This window comes from Urtica dioica, chromosome 7, assembly GCF_054948205.1.
Source record: "Urtica dioica subsp. dioica isolate 48M chromosome 7, U.dioica_male_clone48M_v1_H2, whole genome shotgun sequence".
In the NCBI taxonomy this organism is placed as follows: domain Eukaryota; kingdom Viridiplantae; phylum Streptophyta; class Magnoliopsida; order Rosales; family Urticaceae; genus Urtica; species Urtica dioica.
In genome coordinates this window covers 44,730,112-44,742,817 of record NC_142762.1, presented here as the reverse complement: position 1 = coordinate 44,742,817, position 12,706 = coordinate 44,730,112, and the positions used below count along the sequence as shown (strand labels likewise).

Here is a 12,706-nt window from a genome sequence, read left to right as displayed (position 1 = left end):
AAATACGACATTTAGCGACGAAACTATTAGCGACGACTTAATCGTCGCTAATTAATCGTCGATAATAACCCTTTTAGCGACGATAATACCGTCGCTGATTTTTTGGTGCCAAAAATATTAAAGTTTGGCGGCAAAGATAATTAGCGACGAAAATATCGTCGCTAACTCTTTTTTGTCGTCGCTAAGTTCGCGGGAAAATATTTATATCGTCGCTAAATGTGTAAAAAACTATTAGCGACGATTAAATCGTCACTAATAGTTTTGAATTAATATCGAATTAATTTCGAATTTTAACGAAATGTAAAGAGGGAAAAATCCCCCCAAATTAATTTAAACGAAATGATTTAGCGACGATTTAATTGTCGCTAAATGTTGTAAAAAAACTATTAGCGACGAGTAAATCGTCGCTAAATGTCTGGTTATGAACTGAAAAGGTAAGTTCATTTAGTTACGAAATTTAAACCATTTAGCGACGATTTAATCGTCGGTAAATGTCTTTAAATCCCAGGTCGCGTATCAGTTTCCCCCATTTGCTTCCCTGACCTAAAAATCTAATTTTCTCAAATCTCACCCAAAAACCCGATTCTCCTCCAACGAACCTCCGTCCTCCGCCGTCCCGAAGCTCCGGTAAGTCGCTCTCTCCACACATCTCTATCTCCTCACGTCTCTCTCTCTCTCTCCTCAGATTTGTCTCTCCGAAGCTTGTCGCCGTCCACCGCCGTCCTCCGCCATTCCGCCGCCGACGCCGAAGTCCATCTCGTCCTCCCCGGTCCGCCTCTTCCTCCGCCTGCACGGCTCTTCCTCGATCTGCACCGCCGGTAAGTTTATATATATATATATATATATATATATAAGTTATATTTTATATATTTTCATAATTTAGTATATAAGGATATAAGTATTTATATAAGTTATATTTTATATATTTTCATAATTTAGTATATAAAGATATAAGTATTTATATAATTTAGGATGTTTGATAATTTAAAATTGTAAATTAGGATTATAGATTAATTATGTATATAAGTATAGTAGATTAGAGATTAATAAATTAGGAAATGTAATTTTGTTAATTATGTGAAATTAATTAATTGGTTATGGATTGAAATTGAAATTCGATTTAATTTTTGTTAGAAATGAATAAAAATGTGACATTAATTAATTGGTTATAGATTTAAAAATGAATAAAAATGTGAAATTAATTAGTTGTTTATAGATTTAAAAACGAATAAAAATGTGAAATTAATTAGTTGGTTATGGATTATGTATTTTAATAATCGAACCACTGAGGTTCGATTTGTCATTAGTTTTAGGATGTTTCTAACACTTGAAATGTTGTTTACATGCAGAAGAGCGCCGAGACAGGCGCTTTCAAGAGCTTGTTTGCGAACTACAAGCGCCAACATCAGTCCGACAAGTTCGAATGGCTGACTCCTGAAGCCTCTGCACGTTACGTAAGTTTACATTTATTTTGTCTTATTTTTCGATTAATATATACTAACAAGTTAATTATATCAGGATCGACTGGTCGATAGGTTCAACACGTTGCGAGCGGAGGCTGAGCAACAAGGAGCGGACATTGATATTTCCGTCCTAGAGCAGCAGGCGATCCGCGATATTATGGGTTCGCGGAGTGATCACTTGACCGGCGTCGGACGTTTGGTGCCACAGGGAGCACGGATGGCGGCTGACATCGCCGAAGTCTACGGTAGTTCGGAGGCTGGGACGTCGCATCCATGATATATCTCCCAGGAGGTGTTCACGTCGACCCTCGCCTCGTTCGCCGAGGCAATACAGAGTCAGGTGCCCGGCCTCAACTTGAGCTCGTTTATGCCTCAATTTCCATATAGTTCGCAGCAGGCTCCGTCGACCCACAGCCAGCAGACTCCGACGGCCGGTGTCCAGACTCTGACGGCCGGTGTCCAGACTCCGACGTCTGGCGTCCACACTCCGACGGGCGGCCAGCAGAGGACTCCCGATGGTAGCCAGCAGATGACGCCCGGTGGTCCGAGTCAGTCGGCTGATGAGCAAATTGTAATCCCGCCGCACCATGCAGAGTTTCAGCGCCACCAAAAGAGCGTTTCACGTCGAGGCGGGGGAAAACGAGCGGCGGGACGACGAAGCAAAGGTCGCAACTAGTGTTTTATTACATATTTTGTATATGGTAGATTTTTATTTACATATTTGACGATAATCGAAATCGTAACCGTATTTTATATATAAGTTCATTTCGTTAATATAATTTGATTTTTATTTGATTTTTCATTTTAGAATTTCATAAACAGAAAACAAAATAAAAAAAATAAATAATTAACGACGATAAAAATTAATAATTTCAAAAATCGAAAAAAATTAATTATTAGCGACGACAAAGTCGTCGCTAATTATTAAAAAAATTAATTATTAGCGACGACTTTATCGTCGCTAATTAGTGCGTGAAATTAGTCCGCGCAAATTAGCGACGATAAAGTCGTCGCTAAATAATTTAAAAAAACTCATCGTTTAAACATTTAGGGACGAAAAAATCGTCGCTAATATCGTCAATAAAGATTTAGCGACGACTATTTCGTCGCTAAATATATTTAGGCACGGACATTTAGCAACGATAAAAATCGTCGCTAAATATATTTAGCGACGAATATCGGGTTATTAGCGACGAAAAAAATCGTCGATAATAGTGAGATTTGTTGTAGTGATACCCTTATCATACACTACAAGACTTCTCGCTCCACTTCACATGGGAAGTGAATTCTTCATCGTCGATTCTTGATAAAAGAGAAAACGTGAATTCTAAAGAGACGCGGAGGGTTTCTCCTTGGCGCATACTCCAATGCGCAACTAGTCTAAGTGACGTTTGTGTGAGTAGAGATGGCCTTGATTCTTTTAGTTTTGGTCTCAAATGTGTATGCATGATAAGATTTTAGTCAAGTATAAAAATGGCCATAATTTTGCCTATAGAAAGGATGAATTGACCTCTTGAGTGTTGCTAGAGGGGGTATTTATAGTATTTGAGGATGGTTTTAGTATAATTTATGGTTTTATCGTGGGCCCCAGTCGAAATTAAAGGCTTGAAGAATCTGGCTTGCGCAATTGGAATTCTTGGCTTATGTAAGAAGACTTTATTTTTGGGCGAGGACTTGCGGGCAAGAAGACCTTGGCCTTGGGCTTGGACAAGGGCATCTGGGCTGGACGGGAAGCTTTCTGCGGGCCCAACGAGGGATTTCGCCGGGGGCGAACGGATATGCCACACGTGTGTGAAGCCCATCAAGGCGGGAAGGCATCTCAGCGGGTGGGAAGGTTGATTCTTTAGGCTAGAGAGCTTTTGTTTTGGGCCCGGGCGAGAAGATGAGACACATAGGCCCTGTGGGTTGCGCGAAAAGTCTCGTGTCTCTGGGCAAGTAGCCAAGCATTTGAGTTGAGGAGCCCCATCGGGCGAAGAGACTTTCTATTGGGTAAGATTTTAACCAAGCTAAAAAACTTGGGCCTATTCCAAAAAGCCCAATGCGCGCGGCACACTGAGTGAAGCGCCCGCATGAGCAAATCCCCTTCTCGCGCGTGTGTGCCACCTTATACTCCCTGGTGAGCTTCTCGCCCTTATTGGTCAGCATGCCCACATGGGCTTCTTGCCCATCACTACTTCTCTTTGTGTTGAGAACAAGGCTTCTCGCCCAAAGTGCATTTTGCTAGCCCAAATGCCATTTTAACTATTTTTTAAGCCAAACGGGCCCATTAAAATGGCTCTCCTACTCAATTCAACTCCAAAAGACTATAACAACTCCATTTACTCCACCATTTCCTAAAAAAAAAAAATAATAATAAAATTATGGACCCATAGCAAAATTCCCATTCACTTTTCTCTTGATTTTTCTCCCACAATAACATCTAAGGAAAAAAAAAAATTATCTTCTATTCTCTTTAGAACAAGAAAATAAATATTTACTCTATTTCAAACGTTTTTTTCTCACAAATCTCGAATCTCTCCCTAGAATCGTGGATCGAGGGACGTTTAGCCTTCAAAGTGCTATCTCTTTTTCGACTTCAAAAGGAGTCGATTCACCTTTGTCACGATTCGAATGTCTCCGGAACTCTCGGCCATTCAGGTTCTTACCTCGATTTTTATTGAGCATCACGAACCCTAGCAGAAAAATGATTTCGGGCATCCATACAAGACACGTGACAAAATCTGCCCACGCTACATACATGACCTTTAATGTTAATCGAAAAAACACGTTCACACTGACAACATAATTTATCATATGTGATAGTTTCTAATAATATTTTCAACTAGTGTATTTTATATAAACTCAATGATATATTAAGTTTAAAATTTGTTCTCTTCTCCCAATATTATATGTCAATATAAATATAACCATCCACAAGTAAGCCAAGCTAGCTGTCAAATGCAGCATTTGAGCGGGCTTTCGGCTGGTCACGTGGTGCCACGCCATGCTATGTAGGGCCAGCTTGAATGTAGGCAAACAATCAAGTAATTAAAGTCACATGCATAACCAAAAGAACTATACGACGGTTTTACGTCATAAGTTTAATACACAATATGAACATATTTACATGTTATGCAGGGTTTTGTATCCAACATTATTTACAAGGAAAGAAAACTTTAATAAATATAATGAGACCGGCGGTGACTACAACTACACCTATGCGATGAGCAATGTAACGAAGATTGACAGATGTATCGAGCGAAAGTTTCATGGCGTTGACCAATGTTCACTATAGACGCATTGACTGAGCTGAATTTGACACGCGCTTATAAAGGGTGTACAAGCTTACGATGGTTCACAGGACTAGAAGAGTTTTGTCACCACTTAGCAAAACGACATTGTAGTCAAATGCGTACAATAAGCACCCGTTTTTAGAGAAGTGAACGACGTTGTAGTTTAATAGAAGGGAACGAACTTTTTTTTTTTTTTTGAATAACACGGATTTTCCATTAATATTGAGTAAAAAACTCATCAACACAGGAGAATAACACCTTAGTACATGGATTACCAAGACCTAAGTCGAGGTGAATCTAACACTAACTTCCGGTAAAAGTACGATATGTGCAAACTTCCGACAACGGGAAGAATTACAAGCACCAATAGAGCACACAAGAGGCTCGTTAAAAAACCCAAAGAATGGCGATGGAAAAATCCAACCAAACTTGGTCCGATAACCACGAATAGGGTGGCTCTTCAACCTGCATAGATAAAAACCTAACAGGAAATCCACTACGGGAAATGGAACTACGGCTAATCCGAGTCCAACACAAAACAAAGCATAACAATAAAAGGATAGGTCCATTCCAACACCAGAAAAACAAACTAAAAAACTAAAACCAAAACAAACTAAAAAAAGGCAGACACCCGCACCCAAGATTTGCAGCGAGCACGGCCGCGTCGCGAACGTCGACGAACCACAACTGTCGCTCGGCATCAAGCTTCGATGGCTCGAACCCGTGGCACGGAGCACCTCCAGCGATTCCATCCGAGAGGGACCATAAGGATCGGGGTCGACGGGACCACGTCGGAGCTTCGGATCTACACACGAGAGGGATGGACTCGCTGTGCACCTCCGAAACACGCTAGTCCACACCGTCGGGGCTGAACCGGTGCCGGGGACGTCACGGGGGTCGGAGTGGGGAGGGTCCGGGACGAGGCCTCTCTTGGGCATTTCGTCGAACACCTTGAAGGCGACGCTGAGATCGCCGTTCAAACCCAGGCCTCGCATCTCTATGTTGTGGGACTCCGTGTCCGGGTCGACGCCGTGCTTGTGCGCCGTTCTGAAGAGGACTAGGCCGGCGCGGACGTGGCTCCGGCGAGAGAAGAGGATCTTGAGGACGGAGATCAGGTGCTGGGTCGAGGGCTGGGCTCCCCCCAGGACCGACGCCGTGGCTGAGAGCACGCCGGCGAGCAGCATCCTGGGGGGCGGCGGCGGCTGCTACAAGGAGAAGAAGAGGTTTAGAGAGAAACCCTAGTTTCTAGAGAGAGAAAGTTATTTCAGCGTAGTTTCAGAAGGGAACGGACTAAGGCCCTAATTTTAAACGGGAAACGTATGCTTATTTACCGGTTTTCATAATTTTAACAAGCATCCAATTTTAAAAATTGAAAACGTAATGAACCATTATTCAAAATAAATTGCATGTAAAAAAAGTTAAATGCAATCATAAACAATTATTAAAAAAAACTAAATGATATCGTAAGATTAATACATTTTTTGAAATAACAAAAGACCATGTAATAATGCACAAAGGCATTGCAAATGCTGAAAAGATGGTGACGTCAGTATTGTGGTTTGTTTTATAAAAGAAACTGAAACCGTGAAACGTTAGCTAAGATGAATACTTAGTTATTATATATATATCGTATTCTTTTTTACAAAATTATTAAAACATTATTGTATTCTTTTGAAAATGTTGTAAAAAATCCAGAATTTTTTTAAAAATATCCAAAGTTCAATTGAAGTTTTAACTCATATACCATAATCTAAAAAAAAAAAAAAACCTAAACAAACAAAATAACATCAGCAAATGCGTGCAAAATCCACTTCTAGTAGGAGCATACACTTACACGCTAGTATTCTAATAAATTTAAACACTCCTTCAAGAGTTCATTTCTAGTAACAATGGATCAACAATAAAGTAAATCATGCCATGCATCTGTGTGGCATGATCTCGATCACACAGTTTATAGAAAATACTGGAGCAACAAATGCTGTCCCAATTGCAAGAGTACTTGGAGAGCTTGGAAGGTTAATCTATGTCTATACTATAAGCATCTCAAGCAGTTCAACCAATGCTTCTTCAGACTAAAAAAACAGTCCAATATACAACAAAAATACGGTAATATCATCAGAACGCCCCCAAAAAAAGCCTAAAATGAAAATAACCCGAAATCCCAAATGATGCAACTATAACTCGAAATCCCAATTGATGCACAACTAACACAAAACCACAAATCTCAGTTCCAACTTTGTGAAATAAAACCACAATATATGATTATAAAAAACAGCTTAACCTATAATAATAAAAATAAAAACATTAAGGCCAAATATAAATATAAAGCAACAAGAAAAAGCTGTAAAACTATATGAAAAAATGACCTGATATAAAATAACAAGAGATGAAAAGTATTGCTTGTTATATCCTCACAACACCCAAGCCTAAAATCTCAATAACCCAAAATCCCCAATGATGCAAACTATAAACAGTCCATAATCCCAAATGATGTAAAACTAACACAAAATCACAATCTCAGTTCCAACTTTGTGAAATAAAACGACAATATATCATTATAAAAAACAACATAAACTATACAAATGAAAATAAAATTAAGCTTAATATTAATAAAGCAACAAAAAAAAAATCTCTAAAACCTATTTGAAAAAATGACCAAATATAAAAAACAAGAGATGGAAAGCATTGCTAGTAATGTCACCATAACGCCCTAAAGAAGTCTAAAATCACAATAACCCAAAATCCCAAATGATGCACCTATAGATAACTAGAAATCACAAATGATGCAAAACTAACACAAAACCGCCACAATCTCATTTCCAACTTTGTGAAATAAAACCAGAATATATCATTATAAAAAACAACATAACCTATACAAATGAAAATAAAATTAGGCCTAAAAACAAAAAAATCTCTAAACACTATATAGAAAAAAACCAAATATAAAAAATAAGAGATGAAAAGTTTTGCTAGTAATATATCAGAACGGCTAAAAAAAAGCATAAAATCACAATAACTCAGGATCCCAACTGATGCAACTATAGATAACTAGAAATCCCAATTGATGCAAAACAAAAACAAAATCACAATCTGAGTTCCAACTTTGTGAAATAAAACCACAGTATATCATTATAAAAAACAACATTACCTATAAAAATGGAAGAAAAAAAAATAATGGTTAGGTAAATAAAGCAACAAAAAAAATCTTAAAACTTTATGAAAATATGACCTAATATAGAAAACAAGAGATGAAAAGTATTAATCAGATAAACCAAATCTTCCCTAAAAAAAGATAAACCAAATTTCTTTCCTCGCATACATCTGTTGCAGAACACACATACATCGATTGCTTTGCAAAACTTACATGCATAATGAGAAATCCTATTAGCACCGAAAGCAATGCCAATCGGATTAATAAATAAAAATATTTCTGGTTCAAAGGGAAGCTAATCTCTCTCACCCATAAGAAGAACAAGCAAGACAAAGGGAAAACAAATTGTGAACAGAACTCTTATTTACCAGGAGAAGATGTAAAACCGGTCAAAGTGGCCTTTCAAGTTTCAACTGAAGCTCGTCGGTTTTCTTTTCGCCAACGAGATTCCGTTCGAACCAGAAAACTTCATTTTAAGGCAATGTAACCCTAGCGAGCGGATCTGGGAGCCCGCTCATCCTGGCCGTTCATCTTCGCGTTCTGATTCCCCATCGTAGTTAGCGTACGCCAGCGGACATCCTCACCGAGGCCCTAGCTTCCTCTGGCGGCGATTCTAATTTTGATTTAGTCCGTCAACGAGGTTGTGTATCAGAAAAGATAGATTAGGGCTTGATGGGCAATTTTGTAATAGTTTTTTTTTTTTAAATAAAAAAGGAAAAGTTGCCTTATTTTAGTCAATCACATACACATTTCCATTTCCCTAAAAGAAATTTGTATGCATTATAGAGCATCTTATATCTCAAGAAAAATGATAAAGTAGTATCAAATTACGAGGCTGTGTATCAGAACAGAAATACGGTGTGCATCAGAAAAAAAAACAAGGAAAGCAAAAAACAGATTAGGGTTTGATGGGCAATTTTGTAATTGACTATAACCTTTGGTAGGTTTAAAAAAAATGAAAAGTAGCCTTATTTTACTCATAAATAAACACATGTCCATTTCCCTAAAAGAAATTTGTACGCATTATAGAGCATCTTATTTCAAGAAAATTATAAAATAGCATATAATTACGAATTCAAGTCTATATTGAACTCGATGTCTCGGTTGTAGTTTTATTTTTATATTAATTACATTCATACATGATACATACTTTATTTATTTTAATTTCACACCCTTAAAACTCAAACTACTTATATATTGATATGTTTCTATATTACAATGTAACATAATATAATATTACGGCGTGATACTTATAATTGCAACGGATGGTCGATTATGGGATTGATGTGCCAGGTGGCGCTTGCTGAAACATGTATTGTTGATATAGCTCTGGGCTTTCCTGTTCATCATCTGCGTGAAAACATAAATAAACTCTATTATTGATATCGCCAGCAACAAATATACCAAGCATATATATATATATATATATATATATATATATATATATATATATATATATATATATATAAGAAAGTGTGTTCATGAGCAGTGGATTATCGACCTGGAGAGTATAATGGAGACCACAAATTGACATCGAGAAGTGGGTTGAGTTGAGAAAGACAATGGACGCCATTGTCGTCAAAACCTGTAGCTCTTATCGGTTCTGTGTAATCCTCACAAACACCACTTATAACATCGTTTGTGTTTTCTACGATGCTTCCGAATGTTGGCGTTGGCTGTAGAAATTCATTTCCAAGTTGCACTTCGTTTCTGCGAATGAAAAGATTATATATGTATACAGACAGTCATGTTTTATTTTTCTCGAGTATATAATATAATAATATTTTTATTTTCCAACCACCACCTGTATTACTATTATTTATTACCTGTTAGGAAGAAGATCATTTGCATCCAAAAATTTCATGATCTGAATATGAGGGTCGTCGTCTCTTTGCGGAAACCAGTTGGACATGACGTTTTGTATACCAATCTCCTGATATACATCTTTGTTCTATATATAAAATAAACATCTTGCCGTAAGAGACTCTAAAATACCGTCCTATAAATACAAAATCCTATTTCCCACATAAAGAATTGTAGACCTATATGGCCATACTTTCCCATCAGGGGTATTGGACACATATTAGAAAATAATAATTTTAATTTTATTTCCTTACCTTTTATAATATTGAAAGCCATTTATGTAAACTATACGTTTCATAATTTGCTGTGGCCAATATACATAGTTCATCTTGTTAAATAAGTACAAAACTAACTATTATATAGGAGGGCGTCTCTTAATTATTTTTTTAGCAAAGGGCCTCTTTTAATGTAAGTAATTAATATACCAACTTATAACAATTTATGTAACTAATATATGTAACCGATCCGTGTTCCTTATTGATAGGAAATTGTAAATATCATTAAGAGGAGATAATTAAAGCAAGAAATACTAATGTTAAGATTTTTCTTATTAATAATTTTACTAACCGTACCCAGACCTAGGGTAATTAGTCAAAAAGTTCGATTCGCTGCATATGATCTTATTTTAAATATATATATTTTTTTTTTAAATGATACGCGATCGACTCACAGCGTTACAACAATTACCTGAGTGGCGTATTGCGTTTCCAAGGAATTGTTCTCTAGAACTTGCTGCAAGTACGTTTCATGAAGATATAATTTAGATAACTATTCCTGTTAAAAAGTACATTTTTTTTTATCGCGCACACACACAAATAACCATTCCTGTTATAAAGTACATATTTTTTTTATCGCTTATTAACTAAGGGCATATGTAGTTACCTTGCGGTTAAGAACATTTTGCAAAGTCTCATTCAGAACTTGTTCCCTATAATCGGCCTCGTAACCTTCGATTTCAAATGGTTCGCCTTCAAATATCCTGCAAAGTAATTAATAAATTCCATATATACACTTGTATGTGTGTGATAACGTATGATTGTTCCTCTTTAATATTTATTATGATTAGCCAACGTGGCACCAATTCTTGTGTTAGTTGTTAAACATTGATCATTAGTTTGCAAGTTATTATCTTTCTCTTCATCTTTTTTATGTCTTCATAGATTTAAAACACCACAAAAGTAATGACCTTAGTTGATTTTCTATCTCTCCCAATCGCGTCTTGTAGTAAAGGATTTCTTTCTGAATTTTCTGTGACTGTTAAAAAAAAACAGAAATAGTTATGATTAGCAGTACGGACTAGGGTTAATGATTGAATGGAAAATAAATATAAAAAATTATTGACAAAAACATGTATATCAGCTGTCAAAAATAAAATAAATATTTATACGTACCTCAACCTGAAATTCGGAATTACTCATTGGGCTGCGTTGAATGCCAAACACGAATAAACATAAAATTAATAAAAAGTAAATAATAATAAGCTACGTGTTAAAAGAATATAACTGATTGATCAAAGGGTATAGCATAATTTATAAGAAAGAAATGAAACCTATTTGTTTGATAGTTTAAACCAGCTTCGATCCTCAGCTTGGCAACAACTCGCTGCAGAATCTGATTAGAATCGAAATGGGTCAAAAATAAAATTCCCAGAAACAATACATCTTCGTCTTCTTCCTCTCTTCTCTCTTTCTTGTTTATATTTTTTGCATCGCAGAATCAAATAAATATCTCATGAAACACAAGAAACGAATTTGTATCATTATATTAAGCCATAAATCACTCCATCTCCATGCAATTTATTTGAAAAATAAAACTTCAGAAAATACTATTTGTGACGACATACCTCTTGTTTATGCAGGCTTGTCAAGTTGCTGCTTGAAAACATGGAAGATCCAAGAATAAAGAGTAGTGATTAATTAATATATATATATATATATATAGATATATAATATTAGCGACGCCTTGTCTAAAACAATCTGTTTAATTACCGTCCTTTTTGGTTCTCCATTAGGTTAGCATAGCGTGTGAAAATCTCTTCGATGCTTCAGAAAACAAATGAATAAAAAAAACTTATAATATCGCGTGAGAAAAAAAGAACACGATCTATAGCAAAAAAATATTTAAAAGCTAGCCAGGTCAAGACATGATAATAAATAAATAAACTTGTCCGTTCCTTTTTGGACCTTTTTTTGCCAGAGAAGAGACTGAGTCTTCCTGAAGGAGAGAACATGAGGAGAGCGACATCAACGTCACAAAGAACAGAAAGCTCGTAGGCTTTCTTCATCAAACCGTTTCTCCTCTTTGAGAAAGTGACTTGCCTATTTGTTGTGTTCTCTATTCTTTTTATTTGAAGCTTTGCTCTTCCCATTTTTATTTTATTTTATCTTGCAGATCGGAAAGGTATATATACTGAAAAGGACTGAAATTTTTCTGTCACTCTCACATACAAATTTAGGGTTTCTTTTTTACCTGGAAGACTTTGGAAGCTCTAGGAAAATGATATGTATATAATATATAGTAAGGTTGTGATTGATTATTTATTAGATATTAAAAAAAAGGGAAGAAATAAAGGAGAGAAAAGCAATATGGAATTGCTTTACTTTGTCCTCAATCACACAAATGACAAAACCTCAGAAGATGACGAGCGCTTACGGTGAGGCAAATAAATATGTATATAATATTATTTATAACGTGTCAAATCAAAAGTTTATTTAGATAAAAAAAAAAAAAAAAAACACTCTGACGTAAGAATCCATTATCCATGTATATATGTACATTATTACCATCTTGATCGTCTATCAAAATTTATGTGTTACGAGTTATCTCTTTTCAGATCATCTCCAATGGAGAATTAGAATTATCTGATTTGTCTGATAGTCCCCAATGAAGAACTTTGGAGTTCTAGCATACCCTCAGAACTCTAAAAAGAAATGAGTTCTAATTGTTTGGTGTTAAAA

The 12,706-nt window shown here is 36.2% G+C and overlaps 1 protein-coding gene across 2 annotated transcripts; it reads right to left on the bottom strand.

Moving 5' to 3' along the window:
• Positions 1-8,702: 8,702 nt before the first annotated feature.
• Positions 8,703-12,210, bottom strand: LOC149392029 (agamous-like MADS-box protein AGL104). 2 transcript variants are annotated; one of them, XM_089620785.1, is made up of 11 exons: positions 11,933-12,210; positions 11,738-11,791; positions 11,593-11,620; positions 11,299-11,360; positions 11,141-11,171; positions 10,936-11,003; positions 10,632-10,728; positions 10,437-10,481; positions 9,713-9,819; positions 9,388-9,596; positions 8,703-9,236 (listed from the first exon to the last, which is right to left on the bottom strand). In XM_089620785.1, the coding sequence occupies exons 1-11, from the start codon at positions 12,115-12,117 to the stop codon at positions 9,160-9,162; spliced, it is 963 nt and encodes a 320-aa protein (XP_089476911.1). In that variant the 5' UTR covers positions 12,118-12,210; the 3' UTR covers positions 8,703-9,159. The 2 variants fall into 2 exon arrangements, with proteins under 2 accessions (XP_089476911.1, XP_089476910.1); XM_089620784.1 differs by having other exon boundaries at positions 8,705-9,236; positions 9,713-9,837.
• Between the last annotated feature and the right edge of the window lie 496 nt (positions 12,211-12,706).